The sequence below is a fragment of the Calidris pugnax genome, unplaced genomic scaffold (assembly GCF_001431845.1).
Source record: "Calidris pugnax isolate Ruff unplaced genomic scaffold, ASM143184v1 scaffold39, whole genome shotgun sequence".
Classification (NCBI taxonomy): Eukaryota; Metazoa; Chordata; class Aves; order Charadriiformes; family Scolopacidae; genus Calidris; species Calidris pugnax.
The window spans coordinates 26,004-47,920 of record NW_015090828.1 but is presented as its reverse complement, the minus strand read 5'-3'; the positions used below and the strand labels follow the sequence as shown (position 1 = coordinate 47,920).

At 36.9% G+C, this 21,917-nt stretch overlaps 1 protein-coding gene across 1 annotated transcript; it reads right to left on the bottom strand.

Annotated features, from left to right (window-relative positions):
- Positions 1-1,902: 1,902 nt before the first annotated feature.
- LOC106887005 (ribosome biogenesis protein BMS1 homolog) lies at positions 1,903-21,852 on the bottom strand. The gene is made up of 21 exons (XM_014940344.1): positions 21,840-21,852; positions 21,004-21,083; positions 19,755-19,943; positions 19,107-19,249; positions 18,679-18,800; positions 17,821-18,017; positions 16,951-17,087; positions 15,563-16,401; positions 14,627-14,728; positions 13,327-13,484; positions 12,697-12,778; positions 11,635-11,711; positions 10,427-10,609; positions 8,537-8,725; positions 7,782-7,962; positions 7,187-7,245; positions 6,078-6,200; positions 4,879-5,026; positions 3,786-3,961; positions 3,127-3,288; positions 1,903-2,431 (listed from the first exon to the last, which is right to left on the bottom strand). The coding sequence occupies exons 1-21, from the start codon at positions 21,850-21,852 to the stop codon at positions 2,195-2,197; spliced, it is 3,597 nt and encodes a 1,198-aa protein (XP_014795830.1). The 3' UTR covers positions 1,903-2,194.
- Between the last annotated feature and the right edge of the window lie 65 nt (positions 21,853-21,917).

Genomic DNA, 21,917 nt, shown 5'->3' with positions numbered 1-21,917 from the left:
CTCCATCACCATGGAGGTGGCACTAGGCCTCCCCGGCCCAAAGCAGAGCCAAACTGGCTCCCTCTCATCAGTTTCCAAGATAAAGTCAACAACACTGAAGATTGCAAAACCTCTGTCTTCCTTTTAGCAGGGCTCACAACACACACCAGCTCCTATCTACAACCCACTGCATTAAAAAAAATTTTATTTAAAAAAAAAAAATCAGTTACATTTGCAAAATGTTCTCTCCCTTTGAAAAGGGCTACCTAAAGAGTAAAAGCTAAAAAAAAAAATATAATCTAGAACAAGTATCTTGTATAGTCTTTGCAGGTTAAACATCGTCTTGCTTGACTGGCTCTCTGAGTGGTTCTCTCCACAATGAAAACATGACTGAAATCCACCATTTTCATCTTTGGCAGAGCTATTATGAACAAGCTAGATGAAAGTTATTTTTCATTACTTATAAACAGCAGATGTGAAAGCTTAAGTCAACTGTTGCAGTGGTAACTTATCAAGTGCTCAAATAAACTACAACTACTTGTCACACGTGAATACATGGAAGATGCAAACAACAGCACATAAAATGGAAGTTTGCTCACAACAGCATAAAATTGGGCTTAGTAGGAAATACTTCCTTGATGGTTTAGATTAGACCTGGCCTAGTGCTGTATGACAGAAGAGGAAACAACCCTGCAGAACAAAGTCACAGTGGACCATCCTGTGCCAGTCTGTGGGGCAAAAAAAAGCCAACAGCTTTGCTGTACATCTCCAGAAGCAGCGGTCAGCTATTCAGCAGAGAATCTTCAATCATTAAAGCATAAATGATGTTTTCATATTCACGTGACCTCAGCTGAATCTCATGGGGGAAAAAATTACTGACAAATTAATTTGAGTCAGGCTTCAGCCTAATATCATATAGGCAAAGATGGATGCATTAGAATTTCAGTATCAGTACACAGAACATCATGAGATTAATTAAGAAAATCCTGAAATGCTAAGCATTCACAAAAAAGTCTACAAAACCGTTCAGCAGAAAGCTTTTGTGTGAGGCGGCCTGATCCCACACAGGATCTCCCATCTGAGATAGCAAATATTACTATGCTGTAATAATAATAATAATAATAATAATTTTGGCTTGACGATAAGGAGTGAACTCATTCAGGAAGGAGACCAAGAAATTACCGATGTTATCTGACTCACTGCCTGTTTGAGGATGAAGTATTAAAAATACATATATCACAGTAACTATTTGATGCCATATATGGCATAATAAATTCATCTGCTCTTCCAACAGAATGATTTTTCAATGTCTCTTGTCATGCAGAGAAAGATTTCAACTCTCAGTTAATTTAACAGGATTGAAATAATCTACTACCTCTTCTCTCCATTCATCTTAAGAAAGTCTAACACTGTTATCATCAAACCAAGCTGGCTGGCCAGAGGAAGATTTTCCCGAAGGAAGCAAGTTACTTCATCTGTGCTTACCTCACAGAACATCACCAGGTAGTTACACACATTTGGGAAGGGTCTGATGCTGCCAGCCCAGAAAGCTGCAGTCACCTACTGACAGTCTCATTGTGCCAAAACTGGTCAAGCAACTGGATGGAACACTATTTTGATGATCTGCTTAATAGCTAGTGAGAAGGGGAAAAAACTGACATGCTTTCATGTAGGACCAGATGATCTAAGCACAGGAGCGAGGTACTCTGGTGGCATCTGCTCGCACACCAAAGCTAGAGAATCCCAAACTCCTGCCCATCTTCAACACATTTTAACGGAAGATTTGCCAAGGACAAAATTTAGGCAGTGGCTCAAAGTACTGCCAACACAAGAATGTATTCAGGGACATCCAGAGGAGTTCTCTCTGACCACAGAAGTCCACTAGTACTAGGACAAAACACTTACAAACAAACAATATGCTCATTGTAATTGACATTAAAATACTTTATTGGCTAGAGAGAATGTGCAGTATGGATAGAAATATACTGAAATACAAAGTCCTCCAGAATATCACGTAAAAAAACCCCATAATCCATACTTCTACATCTTATTTATATACATTGCCAAATGTCTTCAAGAGCATGAATAAGGTCATGTTTGAATTTTTTTCTTCTCTTGATAGCACATCTAGCATAGTCCGAGGCCTTTTGGTTTCTTCAACAGAAAATTGCACAGCCACTCTATTTCCTCATTTGGACTGAAATCTGATGAAATTTTACATACTCTTCTCTCCCTTGCTAGATCCTTTCAAGCTTGACTGCTGCCTCTTTTTCTCCCTCTGTCCCAGTATGCGATAGATTTTTTTCTTAGCCTCCTTTTGCCTCTTGAATTTCTGTTCATCCTCCTTCTGCTTAACTTTGAGATATTCTTTAAGCTGTTCCCGATGTTTTACTTTGGCTTTCCTTATCTTGTAGTTATTCACTGTACTCAAAGCACTGAGTAGGGCTGATATCTAGAACAGAAAGTAGAGAATCAATTTACAAACAGTTCAGTTTTGGTGAGCAAGAAACAGTTTAACCTCAGCAGAGCACCATATAATGAATCAGAGATTCAAGGCAAATTCCTAATTATTTCTGCACCTGTTACCCAATTTCTAAAATGGTTTAATTATTTATCTTGTTAGGAAGTTAATCAAAGGTATAATTTTTGTGAACTCTGATTTGTTAGATACTATTTAAAAGGCTGCGCCTAATTGCGACTATAGAACGCTTAAAACTGCAATTTGGATCTTCTTGCTTTTGCAAGCTCTCTATTATTCTCAATTTTTCAAGCAGAGTATTTGCTCTAAGTCCTGTCTGTGTTAATAATGCATAGCAATGACAAGTCAAATAAAAGACTGCAGCTGCCAATTTAAGTCATCCATAATGGGAGAGCACCTTGCAAGTGCTGTGCCAAAGACAAAAGTCACATTTAGGCTTCAAGTGACCTACTAAGTTCAAAATAGACACCGTCCACAACAGTGACAGTTCCATATACATACTGTGTGCCACACAGGAAAAAAACAAATTGCAGGTGGTAATTTTTCACTTGGAGCATATATGTCTTTAGCACTAGCAGTAGACTCAAGTGCTAAAACAATAGTGAGAAATGGTCTAAGCAACACATTTACCCTTCGGGGGTCCTTGTTTCAGAATAAGTGATAATTACCTTCTTTTCATGAGGCTCCCTGATAACAGCTGGTCTCCACTGGTCTTTTGGAGTCTTGCCTTTCTTCTCAAAGTTCTTAGGCTTGTTCTTAAAAGGCAGTGCCTTCTGCAGTGCTTTCGGAATGTGGAGCTTGTTGAAATGTCTTTTCTCCCTCACAATAGGCTATAGGAATGGATATAGAACATCTGTAAGATTCATGATCTTGAAAAGCTTTTATTATATTTTCCACCTTTCAGAGAAAAAAAACCCACCAAAATACCGCAAGCCAAAAAAACCCCAAACAACCAGTCCATCCCCTGCCCCCACAAAACCCAAAAAATGTTCGCCATCCTTACACCAAACTGTGAATTGTAAGTTCATCCCAATTTTACTACGACAGAAGTCTCAGTAAGTTTTTGGAACAGACTTCTACCCTGCAGATTACTTTATAAACTTTCACTGATCAACAATAATCTCCTTCTACTGCTTTATTGCCATCTCATGCCAGGAAAGACTGCCTCGAGGATAAAAATATGAAGTCACACATGCATATGTATGATTATGCATTTACACTGCTCTCAGTTTGCACAGGCCTGAGTCAGAGTGCAAATCTGACTGTGATTGCTGGTTAAAAAAAAAAAAAGAAAAAAAGAAAAAAGAGAAAGACTTATGAAATATACCGTATAGAGAGAATCTTTGTTTTGTTTCAGTTTGATGCCTCGCTCGTGCCTCAGCTGGCCTGTTGTCTTCATTCCACTCCAACTATCCTTCTCACCTGCTGGCTTCAGTAAGGATGTTACGGGGTTATAAAATGTTGGGATAGAAACAGGATACCAAGTCCTCACAAAGACGATGTCTGAAAGAAAAGGAAATGTTCCTTGGCTCTATAACAACACAGTTCATCACATACACACTCCAAGCAAAGGCTGCCTGAATAGAATAGCTAGCTAACATCTAGACCACATGGTAATACTGTGTTTGGCATAGATACCAAATCTCTTCAATGTCAGGCAAAAGCAATGTAACTATTTCTACACTCAGATTCTGCAAAACCCCATAAAGTCATCAACAGTACATGTTCCTGAAGAGCAGCCAGCTGAATGCCACTCTATTCTTTATTCATATTCATTTAAAGAATTAGCAACGGAGTTCATGTATATATCTGTGCCTCTACTGTTACTGACAAAAACAATTCGCTTTTCCTCTGCCTATTTTTATAAAAGAACTAATTTGCTTTTATTTTGCACTATCCATAATTTCAATGGGTTTAGGAAAAGAGAGATCATATAAACCCAAACAAACACGAACTCATATTCTCAACATCATAGTGACACTTGGCAAACATAGGAGATCACCTTCCCCTATCTCCTGCATAATTTCCTCAAAAGGTTAGGAAAAAAAGTTAACTAGAGTTACAATGCCACTCTTTGGATTTCTCCGAAAAACGTCCTTCTAGCACTTGTACCACTAAACACAATTAACCTTCATGTTCAAGGAGAAAAGGATACCATGCTGTGTAAAACACTTGGAGAAGCAAGTCTCCAAGACAAACCTTTTCATCTGCATACGATATGACTTCTGAGTGTAACTGAAAGAAATCCAACATAAAATGCACATTTTTTTTTTAGATTTCATTCTGCACTTCACCAGATATTTCATGCTCTTTGAATTCACATCTCAATTATCAGATTCCAGAGATTCTGAGACATGGCTTTTCAATCTGTGAAGCAGGATGAAAGTTAAGTGATAACTTCCATGGGAAGTGCAACTTACCACTCATCAGCAACTTGTCTTCAAATGTTGCTCTGAAAGCACCTACTGGAGCTCGGAGGGCCTTTTTGATCTGTCCTCGGATACCGCTCACTGTACGAATTGCTGCACCTTCAAATTTAGCCACTTCCAGCTGAGAGTTAAACATTCCCTGAAAGTGTGAATTACCCACCATCATTCAAGATGCCAAGTCTCTCTCTGTGACCTACGTAGGCCACAAAAACATAAATAATTCCCACAAGCACATCTTACCAAAAAAAAGTAGGAAGAACATATCATCTTTTAAGAGTGCTGATCACACCAAAAACCTACTGAGCTGATTTCAAGGTAATCCACCAAAAAGTAATCTACCTAAGAATCATATACTACAGGCAAGGCTTCTTAGCATTAAATATACACGTTTAAAATTCTAAAACAAAACATATTTAAGAGGATCTGTCCAGTTTTCTTTTAAAGTGATTTGCTGGAACACTGCATACCTTAAAAGCAAGTAAGTTGCCTTAAGTTATTAGCTGTGAGACTCTAATAACAATACAGCTCTCCCAGGTTAGTGCTCCTTCCATAAATCACAAGGAAGTCAGGAAAAATACTGTGTCTGCTTAGTGTGAATACTTGAGTGCTTCACAGTTGGGATCAGTGCCTAGTCGCTTACTGCCCCAAAGGCTGAATATCCCAAACTTTTCCTGAGCCTGAAAGCCCCACTAAGGACATCTGGAAAGTCAACGAAACTTCACTTCTGCAACACTTCCTGCCCCAGACACTTTTGTAACTGTAATTGTCAAGTCCTAAGCACTGCTAGGAGTCATCTTTGACCCCAGAGCTGAAATCCAGCGGGATCAAAATACCTGAATGACACCAGGGACAGGTTCACATTCCCCAGAGGCGTCTGCCACTGTGGGAAGCTAAATCACAGGTGGGTTTGAGGAAGGAATGGTCGAGGGGAAAATTGAATGGGAGCCAGGGGACTGTTCCAGAATGTTTGTCTGGTCAACAGTAATTCATATTCATTGGCTGATGTTCAGTACAGTTAGCGACCACACTGAAGAGAGCTCCAAAAAGCCCCAAGCAACTGCTGAGATCCAGAACACTGTGCAACAATTACAGGGAACTTCTGTCTCAGGAAAGACAGATGGAGTCCCAGGTTGCATTCCTTCCTAACATCAGCACATGTGGTTTTACAGTATACATACCTATAGACCTACCTTAATAAAACAAGTGTTCTTAAAAATTTTGAATGGAAAACCAGTTAGCTTTAATTTCTTTACAATAGTTATGGATTTATCTAAATCGAGCACAACTCCTGTCGCAGCAATCCGGAAATCAGGCTGAAACATACAGAGATGAAAGACACTGCTGAATGTATATTTACCAAACAGAGAATAAACCATTTCACTGATACAATTTCACTGCTTTTTAGTTTTAGTTTGAGTTCAGAATTTATAACCTTTACAGGAGTACAGCAGCATGACAAATGTAAATTGACTTCGTACTGACTAGTTGAGGTGCTGCTGACACAACATTCCTAGCATTCACTAATGAGATTTTCAGAACTGCCATTCTAATTACCTTGGAAGCAATCTAAAAGTCCTTGTTATCTACCTTGCTGTGTTCTCTTTATGAAACAGAATCTTACTCTGACAGAAAGTCTCAAAGGAGAAGTGCTTTGTGCACTGCTGTAAGTCACTACATTATACTAGGGACACATGATGAAAATAGTTTTTTAATACATGTAACAAGATGACTGTGCAACAGGACTTAAACAAGGCTTATCTTATGAAGGAGATAATAATCACCACTCTGATTACTGCCACGCTCATTACAATGCCGTGCAAAACTTTCATTATACCTGGCACATAAATCTACCTTTGGTTAATATATGCACAACAAAGATCATATTAGGTAAATACTGCTTTAACACTAAATAAATTTGGATACCCACAAACATTCTAACAAAATGTGGAGAAATCACACTGAGGGCCAACTTTTTCAATGGTATCAATTAGTATCTCATCCTATAAAAAGCTTTTAAAAGTTATCTAAGTACTTAGTAGCTGAAAATCAAGTGGGTATAAATCCATTCACAGAAAATAACAAAGCAATATTTGTCATTTTTAGTGTTGCAGATGAACAGTTAAAAAAAGTGCCTCCATCCAGTTTCTTGTCTCATCACAATACACTTTTCAAAAGCTTGAGTCCACCTACTTTCTCAGTTCCTATGACATCACTGCTTTACCGTATGCAAACTTTCTTCCCCAAATCTATATATTTTATCTGAAGACCCACGAAAAGCATTTTGTAATAACAAACCTACCGTTGTGCCACTGACAGACTGAACAGCCAAAAATCCTGTACCCTGAGGAGTGATGGGCCCTACAAGCAAATTAAATTTTAAAAAATTAGGAAGAGTTTCAATGCACAACATCTAGCCTCTATTTTAAGTCAGAAAGCCTAGAAATAAGTGCCAAATACTCTCAATAAATAAAAGGAAAGAAAAGTTTAAAGCATTCAATCCATTACTCACATATATAGCCCTACAAGAGTTAAAGGAAGGGTTAAAAGAAGTTACTCATGTATGGAACCATTTGCAGGGCTGGGCTCATAACATGTACAAGTGTCTCTGGACACAGCCAGCAAATCAGGCTCCTCTTTGATAAGATACAACCTAGCAGAACGCTCAGAATTTGATTAAAAGCCAAATAATCCACAAATCATTAAAATAATTCACAAATAATAAGCAATTTCCTATTTTCCCCGTACTATTTGGTATTATTTTATATTTCATGGGGACCACAACTTTTATTTAAGGACTTCTCAATTCCAGAATGCATTTCCTGATACAGCCTGTAAAGCTTGAGAATTTTCTAATAGTTAAATGACACAGGATAATAACTCCAGAATGCCCTCACCCCAAAACGTTGCTCCACAGTGCATGTGTTGTGGTGTGTACTTGAGAAGCCTGTGACGCCCATTGTGATCTTCAATGTAGAACATGGGAATAGTCTGAAATCGCCTCCACCCTAATGAGAGGATTAAAGGATCACGTGTCTTAAGTATCTTCTTATACCATCGGTGCTTCTTCAGGCGCAACTAATTAGAAGAAAAGATGAACAATGCTATAACAGAACGATAACGTTAATTCTGAAATTCAAGCCTTAATTTTCAGGAATGATTGAAAGCAACTTCCATCTGCACTAGAATTTTTTATTCAGTGAGCTTTATATCTTTGAACATTCCCATTAACACTAGGCTGATTGGAAAAAGAAAGGTAATCAGTATTTCACTCACTCTGAAGTCATGTTTGTATACACATAAGCAGGCATTATATTAAAAAATATATATATGTGTGTGCTAATAATTTTTCTATAGCCACTTCTCTGTAGACCTTGAACCTCAGAGTACAATTTATGTTAGCAATTTAGTCCTGAGACATAGCCGCAGATGAACATGAAACAATAACTTCTTCCAGTTATCTGTAAAAATCCAGTGTCTGCTACTGTAGAGTTAATTGTGTCAAAAGCAAATCCCCTATTCAAGGGATAAAGACAAAGGTTTCTCTCTATGTTCACTGTATCTTTAAAAAACAAAAAATAAATAATAACTCCAGACTCTCAGAAGCACACCTGTACCACTATAACGTGCACTCACAGCTTTGACAACCTACCTGTACGTATCCGACGTTTCCTTCACTGTTGCCTAAACCACCCAGGATAATAGGATAATGAGGGTCAAAATTCAGGACAAATTCACATGGGACGTTCTCAATCTCTATTCGAACATACATCCCAGGCCGGAAGCCCTCATACTGCACTCTGGTCTCATCATCTTGATCTTCAAATTCCGCTCGATTAAGCTATGTGACAAAGAGAAAGTTACCGTGTGTTTTACAGAATTCAAGTATTAATAACTTGTTCACGAGGTGCCAGTTCTATTTAAAACATGCTAGCATTTATATAAATCTTTCGGAAAAGATCTGATAGTTTTTGTGACTTTTTATTCAGAGCAAGCTCTCTGCCACCATGAATTCCTTCCAATTTGAAATCCCAAGTGGGCCTGTTAGTCTACTTGAAAGACAGTACCCAAGAGAAGCAAATGACTGACTGCCTTCTGATATACCTTTCATAATGGTAACTTTGGGTTTTAAAGACACAACTGTCAAAAGTACATTTTTGATTTAGGAACCCAAGTAACTTTTAAAGTTAACGTCCTGATCTTTAAGGTGTCAGTTGATGAGGAGGCTGGGCTTACTCAGCAGCTTAAAAATATTTCTGTGCATCCTCACACTGTATATTGTCAAAAGGGTCTTTTAAAACTCTTCTGTACCATATTAATGTAGATCTTGTATAAACATTTAACAAAATATCCTTGTGAATAACAGAAGCCTCACCCCCTGTTCTAGCTCCTGATGCTCAGCTACCAAGACGACACCATGTTTAAGCAAACTAATTATTAATTTCATTTCTCAAGGCATTTAGATATGGCACCAATCTTCTGGTCTAAGTTAATTTGTCTAGAAGCCTTTACACATTCCCAATTTAAGATCCTTGCTCTTCCATCCTGCAGTGGAAGTATTGTTGATATGTATTTCTGTAACAGACCTCAAGTGCAACAGTTGTGAATTGTCTTACAGTTTTTTACTGGAATGTCCTTCTTTACGCTTTAAGTGCTCTTAGTAAGTAAATCAGCAAACCAGAGCGCATACAATCAGAGCCTAATGCAAGAAGGTAACAATTCATTTAATGACTATTTAGTGAAAGATTTTGTCAGAAGAGAAGGCAGTGAAGTTATTAGCAATGTGAGGCTATGTTCTTCCAAGTCAGTCAAAGAAAGAAGCTACTTTTAAGCTTGCAAGATTTTATCTAAAAGAACAAGGCCTGGAACAAAATCAACCCCTCCAATTCTGGATTATGTTACCCTGAAGTACCTACCACACGAAGAGTCATTAATTATTTTTTCCTCAGAACGACTTGACAGTTTGATGAAAAAGACTATCACAGAGAACTTACTTATCTGTTAATAACATTACAAAACTAACACTAAAAATAAGTATTTAAATTTGGAAAATACCTGACACAAATTAGTATGAGAAAGATTTTCACTTTCCAACACATAAAAAAATGGCTTTTTGGCTTTTTTTCCCCCATCCTCTTCCTGGAGGAGACCTCCTCATGTTTTGTGTTTTTTTTGAGACCTGTCATCCTAGTTCTACCACTAAGAAACAAATGGATGACTGTTAAAACTTTTAAGTAGATGAAGTTTAGATGATACATCCTGACTTTTTCAGTGATTTAGAATATGGTTAACTACTTAAGTCAATTTAAATTAAGCTTTCGGTTGTTTGGCTTGTTCACTTGCTTTTCTTTACAGCTAATCGAATCAAGAAGTTCAAGCATAAAAAAAAAAAAAAAGTCACAAACGTGTATTTCTTTGTGTGTACTTTCTGAAGTAGCTCCTGGGTGTCATATGTGTCTCCAGAAAAAAAAAACCTTTGGACAAGTCTGCGGGGTATTTGAAGAGGTATAGCCAGATAAATTGCCAAGTTAAAGGCTTGTACCTGTGCTTGTTTATGCATTTCTTCTTTAAGATCATCGAAGTACGTAGTATCCCCTTCATCATACTCTGCATCAAACATTTCTTTCAGTTTCCGTTTCTTGTCCATACGCTCCTTTTTCTTTTCCTCCTCCTCTGGTTCTGGTTTGGACACTTTCTCATCTTCATCCTCTTCTTCACTTCCAGACTAATCAACAGTAAGTTATCAAACATGTAAAACAGTTCATTGAAAACAACCCATTCTAATTAATAGTTTAACATATATTATTAGGTAATATTTTGTCATAATGCGAATCAGACTTAAAATATTTAAATTTTAGACAGACATTAGCAAGTTATTCATACAAGAAGCAACATCAGCAATGACCAAAACATTTCATGATCTAATCTCAACCCTTCTCAAGACAACTTCTTGACTTAACATTTATTTTCATGTCAGGGAACAGACCCTAGAACTAACCTATCTGTTGCTCTACAGCTAAAATAAGGACACATAACAAAAGTGGCAAAAAAAAAGTGGTTGTTGATAGCATTGAGTAATACTATGCTGAAAGGCAGCACTCCAGAGGCCAGAGAGGAGGAAGTCTGTTCATAGGCCATTTGAAAACTGCCAAAATGATGTTGTTACTCTCAATTTTATAATGAAATGCAAAGCCACCAGGTTGCTGAGTCCAAAAAAAAATTGGATTTTTCAATCTGTATTGTCACAGACAACTACAGCTCTGTTCTTGGAATATATCCAAGCCACGGCATAAAATTGCTTCCACCAGCCTCTTTTATGCAGATATGAGGAATGACGAGAAAACTGTGTCAGTTTCCATGATTTTCTGTGTTTAAACAGAGCTCTGTAATCTTCTGCATCAGATGAAATGACATTGTACAAACAGTTATGATCACATCTGGTTTTAAAATACTTCTCTCATACCTCCAGATCCTCCAGCTCTTGATTAAGCCTGACACCTACTGTTAAGTGAGGCGATTTCTCCTCCATAATTAACTTTACACAACAATTCAGTTTGAGACTAAAAACATGCCATTTTAGATATTTATAGCTTCCAAAGTCCATAATACATACAGCTTTTCTTCCTTGTTCCCATTGATTCCTTTCCTATTGATTCATGAAAACTAAATTTATTACATAGGACGCCTATCGCTTGATCAGAAATTCATATACATGTATGTTGCTAAAGAACATAAAAATTCAGGTCAGACCTCATCTCCTTCAGCAACACGCTTTCCTTTGTGCACAACACCAGTTTCAAGATCTTCAAAATCTCCATACAGTTCGTCTGCAACAATAAACACCCAAGATATCTGACAGTTAACCCGTCTGTTACATTGCAGTTGTATCGTTCCATGCAATTGCTCGTGTTTTCAGTATTGTGTTTTTCTCAGTACTGCTTTGTAGATTACTTTCAGCCCAAATATTTTTTCTTCCCATCAACAGTTTTATAAGTCTGTTCTGCCCTCTCTATAGTTTCAGCTGAAAATTCTCAACTGAACTCCAGTGGCTCTTCCTTTTTCCTTTCAAAACCTTTAACTTCAATACCTGATTTCAAAAACATAAATAAAGTTTACATCATGCCAAAGGATCATACAGCACATTAGTTAGCACTCTAATGACACAAGACACCAGCAGAGCAATCAAGCTCCTATCCTTAATTTAAAAAAATAAAATTAATATGAAATTTAAATATAGCAGACAATTTTTAAGTTAAAAAGAAATCTTTATAGAAGTCTGTCAAACCACAATCATTCTGCATACAAGATACAGCCATGTTATTAAAATTTTCTAAATATTTCCTAATTAAAAAACCCCAACAAAAACACCTCCAAAACATCTGAGGATAGATCTCACTTTTCATTCAAATGTCAAATTGTCCTCCCATGAAAAAAAGAAGTTAAAAAAAAATGCTTACTCCTACCAAGACTATCCAAAAGAATAAACCATAGATAGAGGATGAAAACCTGAACTCGGATACATAACTCAAAATTTGGTATGGCTGCATGTTGACCAAGGACTCCACTTCCTAATTTAAAAGCCCTATTTTCAGGGAGTAAGTTTTCAGAATGTGCTACTTGTGTACTGTTTGTACAGAGATTTACAGCAATGTTTAATTATATTAGTAGCTGTATAATACTTCATGTAATACTTTGAAAATTCAATTTGCAAGCATATCACTAATGCAAAACATTCTAAATATCTAACTACAAAGTCATACTTTTCCTTAAAATCCTCTGTACAGTAATCATTTTTATAAGTCTTACACATACCATCTTCCTCCAACAACTTTGCTGCATCTTTATCATCTTCCCACTTTCCAGTAACAAAGCAGTCTCGAATACTGCTCATAACCTGCAAAATAACAGAGTCATTGCCTTGTACAGTTACAGCTTGTCAGCAACAGAATCATTCTCCAGTATGTTCCCCCCTCCTCCACCAGAGATACCAACTCAGAGACAACCTGATACTCTCACCCACAGCTCCATGTCGAGACACCACTACCAAAGCTACACAATGCCTCAGCAAAAACAGGAAGGTGAAATCAACTCCACTCTTGCTCAAAGGTCTTTACACTAACAAGGTCTCTACCCTACATCATATTTTTATTCACAATTCCCCTGATTTTACTTTTTGCTAAATAAATAGTGAACTATTATCCACCAAGTAGTCAAGACAGCCAAGCATTAAATTAACTTCTAACTTTCCATTCCTATAAGAACAGACAACGGAATTTGTTAGCCAGTAAATACTTCTAATGACAGCAAGTAGCAGAAGATATAACACACTCTGGCAACAGCTCCCATAGGCCTGTTTCAATCACAGCTCAGAGGTACTTTATGAGACACAGTGAGGATATTACCAGTATAGGATATGCAGAAGCAGTTATCCAGTGGTATTACCTCTTCTAAATCCCAATCTTGCGGCTTTTCTACCAGAAATTTGGAGCAGTCAAGAGCATTAGCCTTCTGTTTGGATGCCTTGTCTGGACGGCTGACACGAAACAAACCTCCAAGTTCATCACCTGCATCCTCACTCTCATGGTCCTCATCCTCGACAGCTAAATGAAATGTACAAGCTGTGATTATTTTCCCCACAGTACATGGATCACATTTAGCAACAACCTCTCTTCTGCCTTACATTTCACAAAACCTACAGTAGTTTGAGGGGAAAAAAGAGATGCAAACTAAAAATAGTTTTAAATATAAACGACTGAGGAAAAAGGTACACCGATGCAGTGTAAGAATTAAATTAATATCCTAACAAGAACAAAATAAAGTGAGCAGCAACCAGGAGATAGTATATACTGTGATTATCACGAACTTCAGTTCTATAGATGTTCTATATGGAAACATGTAATTCATTTCACAAATTCCACTGGTTTGAATTACTTTGAACAACCTGAAATCTGGTTCTATTTGCATAACTGGAATCGTCTGAAAAAATATTGCCCAATAAGTAAACACAGGATGTTAATTCACTATCATAAATAGAAACGATACCAAAACGATCTCTAGGAACAGCATCAAGCTAGTAGGTAAATCAAGAATACCAGACTTGAGAATCTGTCAGCAAATCTTCCTGCTCCTGCACTGTGGAAATTTTACAAAAGCCGAATTCTCATTGTGTTCTACAGAGGTTCTGCATGATGAGCTTTCTACACTCAGACTGCTACTGGCAAAGTTGTGAATTAAACAGGATGAATTACATAAATGGTAATTTTGTCTTCCTTTCAAGGCAACAGCTTTTTTTTTTTTTTTCCCTTGTCAAACACCCTTATTACAGACACAATAGCATTAAGTAATATCTGAGAGAATATTCCACTCAGTCATTGTGAGACAAAAATTCCTGAAATCAGCCAACAAACGACATCCCTTTATGAAACACCCCAATTGCCACAATGGATTTGCATAATTACAAAAATGACCAAACTGTCTGGGAGGAAATAGCTGTATCAGAAAACATGAGTAACAATTGAATAGTCTGGAAAATGAGCTTAAAATGCTTTTTATTGGAAAAGTGCAAACTGTCTTTATTACAATTACTAGTGAAAATGAGTATCAGCAATTAGTAGAGTCAATCAAATGTCCTCAAGCCTCCCACCAAAAGACAGTGCTCAAAGATTTGGAGTTGTAAACTTGGTAACAGATAAAAGCTACCATATATGAAGTTATTAGTATAAGTTTCCAAACAGATTTGTACCTGTTCCATATACGAGTTTACGGAGATTGGGTGTTGAACGTTGTTGTCTTAGAAAGGCCTCAGCTGCCTTCTGTGTAAGGTCCTCTTTCCACTTAAGTGCACCTAAAAAGCAAAAAAAAAAATTGCATTCTGCCTCCAAAAAAGAACAAGAATTAGGAGGTACACAAATAATTTAAATAAGGACACGACAACAACAGGCTTAAGAAATGCAGACACAACCCACGGTTTCTTTTTTTCATACTCCATACATATACACAGAAACATCAGTTGTGGCTACAAATTCGATCACTGATTATTTTTTTTCTGATGAGTCCTAATTTTACGATAATTTTATTAGCAATAGTAACAGATTTTATGATTTACATACTGATACATGTCATCTTCACAGACTGGCAGAATGGTTGAGGTTGAAGGGACTTCTGGAGGTCATCTTGCCCAGCCCCACTGCCCAAGCAGTGTCATCTAGAGCAGGTTGCCCAGCACCATGTCCAAATGGCTTGTGAAAACCTCCAAGGATGGAGATTCCACAACTTCTCTGGGCAACCTGTTCCAGTGCTCAGTGAGTAATTAATACGTTTTAGCAATGTTCCCTTAATAATGTTTTATTCTTTCTAAATGTAATAGAGCATCATAATTTGTTTTACACACATAGCCCAAAAGATCAAAGTTTTAGGGAAATGTCTGCAGAATCAATGAAGTTTATAAAATGAATCACCTCCATTTCAGAGGAAGGAAACCTAAGACCTAAATACTACATTGCAAATCAAAGGCTTAATAGCAGATAATCTCAGGTTCCTAACTTGAAGTTTGCCACTTAACAACTACATATATATATGTGGACGGGCAACATTATATAGTATTTACTAATTATAATATTCTTTAACAATGAACCCAATTAAAAATAGACAGTAAAAGTTCTTAACATTTATAGTCTACCTGTCGTGTCAGCAGAAAGATCTATTTTTTCTTCGTACTCCTCTTCCTCTTTCAGTAGATTCTCCACATCATCGTCCTCAGTTTCTACAGCTTTCCGTTTAGTCTGGCTAATACTATCAGTTTTCTTTGCTTGAGTGTGTGGAAATCCCTTCTTCTTTGACTCTTCAACTTCTAATTCATCACGTGATCCTTCTTCATCATCACCCTCATCGAGGGAAGAGCTTTCAGCCTCAGATTCTGATGCCTCTTCTGCTGTGCAGTTTCCTGAATCTGTAGTAAGCACTGATTTTCTTTTCAGTCTGTGATCTGAGATTTGTGGTCTCCTTTCTGTACCTTTACTATTTATTTCACACTGCTTAGATTCAGCTACTTTTTTGCTTGCAACCTCAAATTCACTATCTGAGCTTTCATTTTCATAAGTCCTTTGCTCATCATCATCTTCCTCCTCCTCCCCATTATCATCATCTTCCTCCATCTCATTCTCTTCAGGGGCAGTTTCTCCTCCTTCTCCTTCAGAACTCATCTCTAGATCATCATCACTGTCTGCAAACGCTGGCAGCTCATTCACAGCTTCTTCTTTAGCCAGCTCTGTTTTCAGACGTTTGGCTCTCCCAACATGCATCTCTTCCTCTATTAGCTCTCTGTCACTTTCTTCCTCAGCATCGTCTTCATCATCGCCATCACTTCCATCCTCAGACATTGCTGCTGCTTCTTCTTCATCTTCCTCATCACTTACCGCATCATCATTTTCTTTCTCTTCTTCTTCTTCAAACACTGCCTTCCGACGAACTCTTCCAGTCTTCAAATCAATCTGTCTCTCTTCTTTTGGCATCACAAACCTGTTTTCCCCAAAAATCACATTTGGGGTAAGATAATAAAGTGCAAGGAGATGTTAATGAAACAATGAATATTAAAAACATTTTTAATTAAAAAAAAACAAACAAACAAACAAAAAAAAAACAAAGTGAGGTTATGGAGAACATTTAAAGGGCAATAGAGCTGATGTACAGAATTCCTTTTAATTCAAGAATACACCCTATGCTATAGCCTTAAATAATTCCGAGAAATTTCTTCATTTTCCATGAAATGAACATAGGTTATACAATGAATTTTACTGAATATTAATGCTTCCATTCTCAAAAACTCTGATGAAAACCAGAAATGTGTTACGTACGGCTACATCAGCAAGGAATTCCTGGAAGATAGGACTACACTGGTTGCAAAACTTTTCTAGTATCAATTATTCCTATCTCAAAAAACATGTGGCATATGAGAAGTCTCAGAAAAGGAAAAATTAGGCAATAAGCCATTCCAATAACTGTGCTGTATTAGAGCCTGAAATTAGACATTCATTCATACTCAAACGCTGCTCAGCATTTAAAACTTACTCTTGTCCTACATCTTCTGAACCCAAGGGTCTAGAGTCCATGAATAGAGAGACTTTGCTTGACGCCATCTTAACATCAATGGCTGAATGTGTGGAGATGAGGCTCTGAACTAGTTCGTGATTTGGTCTCACTTCCTCCTGGAAAGCCAAGATTTTTCACATTTCAATTAAAATGAATAAACAAATGTCTAATGAACAACTAAGAGAGTCATCAATCTGCCTAAAACAGTAGAAACCTGCATATGCAAGAAAAAATTCCAAAGCATTTTAAATAAATGTTTTCTCAGAATAGTAAGGTCTTCCTTCCCCTCTTCATGTTTCAAGAATGCATACAATATTAATACAAGAAAAATTAAACAGGGCCTCCTGCAGAGTATGCAACCACTATTGCAACCACTACAGTAAATATCAGCAAGCACACATTATCATAGACCCAAATATATTTAACATCTAGCACAATACAGAGGAAAACAGCTGAAATCAATCTGTAACTCAAGTCTTTTCCACCTCTCCCTTGGACCAGTCAAATCCTGTAAGTGTTCTCCCACAACCACCCTACCCTGCAAAATAAGACTGGTAATATCTTAGTACCGGGAGTTTTTGTAAATCTTAAGTCAATGTTTGGAAAGTTTATGAAACTATACTTAGGGAATTATTATTAACTGATCCTTCAAACGTTTTGCACAATGTTTTACAAAGAGATAAAAATATCCCTCCTCTGAAATCAATAGAGGAAAAAAAGAAATTACCCACAACAGATATATAACGATTGATAATTTTGAAGAAGCTTATTTTTTAGGCACTTATTTTTACTCTAAGGATAAAAACTACATTTTGCAAGGAATTCAAATCACTAACAGCATTGCCTTACCTCTTCTTTTTCATGAGCATGGCTTCCACCAAGGTCAATATAAACAGCATCTTTATCATATACAATGCCCCCCACTCCTGAAAGCGGGGCATAGACTAACTTCTCTTTCTCATTTAAAGAACGCTTCTTCTGCTGTTCAGGCAGAGCACAGGGGTCTGGTAGGAAACTCACATCACTCACAGTAAAATCTCCTACACCTGGGGTGAGAGAAAGGCAAGCAATAAGGTTTTCACAAGGTTTTGATTCTGAAATTTGAAGATATTAAAAAAAACCAAAACACCACAAAACACTGCAGCACTCAGTGACTTATCAAAGCAAGCTCTGTATCGAACATCCAGCTCTTCTGCCTTACCACTGAACTCAGAGAAGCACACGTTAAGTTCACCACAATTCTGCAAAGCTTTGGGTTTGTTTGCTGGTTTTTAAATAAGAAAACTAGCAACTTACTTTTCTGAGTAGGTCTGTAAATTTATTAAAATATTTCTGAATTTAAGCTTTTAAATCACTCACTTAAAATATTAAATTTATTCAATGAATATGAGAAATTTTACATAAGCCAGATTTAATTTCACTATTAGGGCTGGTGCATTTTGCACTTCAAGCACCTTTTTAAAGTGAAACACCTTTGAAAAACTGCCAATATTGCAACAAAACCGCACAATTAAAAGCAAAACTATTTACAAGGATTTATTTTTCCAAAAATAATTTCCAAAAGCATAAAATGCATTTAGAAAGGCTAAAAATCTATTCTACAATGTACAGTTTAAAGATACAAATCATTCCACAATAAAAATAACAGTGGCTGTGTTGTTATTCACAGATCAGCATACAAACAGTTTTAAGTATCTAATAGATTACCTGGCATATGAATTTGACTTTTGTTTTTCAGGTGTGCTCCTCTCAAGTATCCATAAAGTGATATCTTCCTGTCACATTTGGGATTGAGTCTAATGTCTTCTGGGTTTGTCAACTCTTCCATTCTACGCAAAAAAAAAAAAAAGTTAGAACATCCAGCATTCCTATTAGTATCTTTTGAAAAAGGGTACTGTGTGTGTTATGTGTGTGTGTGTGTGTTTCACGAGTATTTACAATGTACCATGAAACTGAACGGCTACAGTTACTGGCACAAACCTGAAGAGTAGGCTTTCATTTCCCCAGAGCCACTTAGATAACACTAAATACCCATTCACACATGGAGCTGACTGGCTCTAATATTATATATTTCTTTTTACACAGCAAGGTGCTGCTGTCTGTGCTGAGATTGAAGAACAGAGAAGAGCACACACCTGTCTGCAAGAACATACGGGTGAGACGTTTGCCAAGTAAGAGGTCGGAATTTCATAACTGAGATAAACCGCCCCAAATTGTGAATTTCCTGCTTTTGATATTCTCCGTGAACCATCCCAGACAGGTAAAACAGCTTAGCACCCTAAACACATTAAAAAGACATAAAAACGTTAAACATCAATTTCACACCTACAAAACTAAAAAAGGCAACATGGTTCTAAATTGAAAATCATAAATGGAAGTTGCAGGTTACAACTGGCTCCAAAAGATCAAACTAACTACTATACTTCATAATGAAAATTGCCCCCTAAGTCTTAGGGGAAAACAATTCCCACCCAGAAAAGCTGGTAAAAGGTTATTTTGTCTCTCAGACCTACAGGCAGATCCTCCCTGCACAGCACCTGTGTAACAGACCTTTTTACTGGTATCACATGTGCAGTGGGTAGTCACACTGGGACACAGAATAATTACACAAGTATTTTAGCAAATAGAAGGAAGATTAGACAACCTGATGCAACACCAGCACTGTCCATTTATAGAATTATTTAAAAGATGTAAGAACACAATAAACATTTAAGTATTGCCCCACTGTTAATTTAGCTTCCACAGTGCAAAATATATGGAAAAATGACTGTTGAGTGTCATACCGGATACACTTCAGTCCAGAATCTGTGCTTTAACTTCTTTTTAGTCTTCTTTAATTGTTTGTTGTTCTTGAACGTATCCAGATGGGTGAGAACTCCCATAATTTTGGGAAAGCCGTGTACCTGACAAATGTTCAGGAATTCGAATGTTTCCATCTCAAATCCAAAGCTGGCATCAATAAGCATAAGAACCTGAAAACACAACATCAGCATTTCACTATAACAATACCATGGTGCCCACGTGAGATACTTTCAAAGACTATACCTTTAAAGTCATAAACTTATTTGAAACCAAAATCTTGAAAAAACACACTGACAAGGAAAGCAGCACCCAACACTCACATGAAAATGGAAGCAAAGTCATATTAAGGCCTCAGCAATTAAGAACTTAAAACACATGGGAACTGATGACAAGAGATCTGCAAGTAACTATGTGATCTCAGCCTCCTCACAATAAAAACAAAAGAGATTCTCAGCATCACTACATGCATGCAGAATCTCAAACATCCATCACATCTACTAACAAAAAAATTCTGTATTTTTTAACACATCTCCCTTCCTCAAGTAGAAAACACGCAGGCAGAACAATATCTGGACTAGTGCCTGCATGTATTTAGAGAATTAATATTTAGACAAGGATCCCAAATGCTAATTGGCTATGAATAATTACTCAAATCCACACGTAAAGTAAAATTCTAAACAGACAAACGGATCGTGCATTGGGTCCTCAAGATCAGTTGACATAATCCACCGAACCAAAACTTACAAGTAAATTACAATGGTGACCACACTCCACTGAAATCAGCTGTATCCCTACACAGTGATCTTCACAGACGCAAACATCACAGTGCAGCAAATAAAACCAACCAGTAAACTAATACATATTTCTACTTTATACATTAGTTGAAAACTTCTTGCCTAAAAAAACATTTTCAGATTTTACATGGTCTGACCAAATCCCTTAATGAAAGGTCACTTTGTCACCTTGGCTGCATCTAAGCTCTTACATTGAAAGTTTACCAGCTGCATTAGCAATTAAGTTCCCCACCACCACACACTTTATTCCCCCAGCATAAGGAAAGTCCTAGGGGAATATTAGGTTTATTGTAGAGCTTCGTCCTGTTCTCTCTGAAATCAAAGAGAGTTTTGCCTTTGATAACCACGGGTAGAAAAATCAGACACTGGTGCCTGATTTAGTAGTAGTATTTTCAATATAAATTATAGTAGAAATCATGTGCCATCGTTAACTTACCAAATCGGCGACTTTAGCCAGGTCTATCATTGTGTTAATGTCACACCCACATTCAATAATAGTTAGCCTGCGTTTTTTACCTGAAAACAGAAATAAAAATCAAAAATTGAAACAGAGGGAGCAAATTAGTCCACTGTTTTCTTTCCAGGTCACATTCCTTAAGTTCCTAAGGAGTATCTGGGACTCAAATTCTTGTCTAGCATATAGATCATCCAACATGCACCACTGTAGAAGTGCCTGTTGTCAAATTTTTACAATTTTGCTACATTATAACTTTTTGGTTTAAAATTATGAGGTTGAGTACATGTTTTCAAAGGAGTTGTTTGGTCTTTTCCAAAAAAAAAAATATGCTAATAGCACAAAAAATGTTTGTTTTACTTTGGGGAAAAAAATAAAATCTCTGCTTCTTTTATCTTTATTGCCCCAGAGTTAATACTGTGGATTTTATTTTACCACATATTTTTTGTTCTTTTGATATTCTTGGGAAAAATACACTGGTTTCGCCTTTAAAAAATAGAGATTTACATATTTAAAAATTCCTTAACATGCATCCAAATGAGAAAAATGTACCTCCTGTTAACTTGGCTTGACTAACTGGAGTTTGCTAACTGGACTTTAGACAACAGCAATAACATCTTTAAACAACTATAGACAATGGGTATCATGTTTTTTATCTTCAGGTTATCAATTGCAAAATTCAGCCCTTGAGTCCCAGTAGACCAATGAGGAAATCCAATTTAACACATCAATCTTCCTTTCCATTTTTATTTTCCCTTATTTGTCAATTATTCCTTGCAAAATCGAGACTTAGGATTTACAGTCTCCAAAGAGTCTACCTGCACCAAACATCTGTGTTTGGTTTGTTATCTGTGCCCAAGCAAGTTCTCCCTTATAAATTGGTTCCTTGAGCTGCT

What these genes read in the sequence shown, in the direction of transcription:
- LOC106887005 (XM_014940344.1), bottom strand. An exon ending in TAAACTCGTATATGGAACAG is followed by an intron (nt 13,485 to 14,626) that starts GTACAAATCTGT and finishes CATTTCATTTAG; the next exon opens with CTGTCGAGGATGAGGACCAT. An exon ending in AAAGTTGTTGGAGGAAGATG is followed by an intron (nt 11,712 to 12,696) that starts GTATGTGTAAGA and finishes TTATTGTTGCAG; the next exon opens with ACGAACTGTATGGAGATTTT.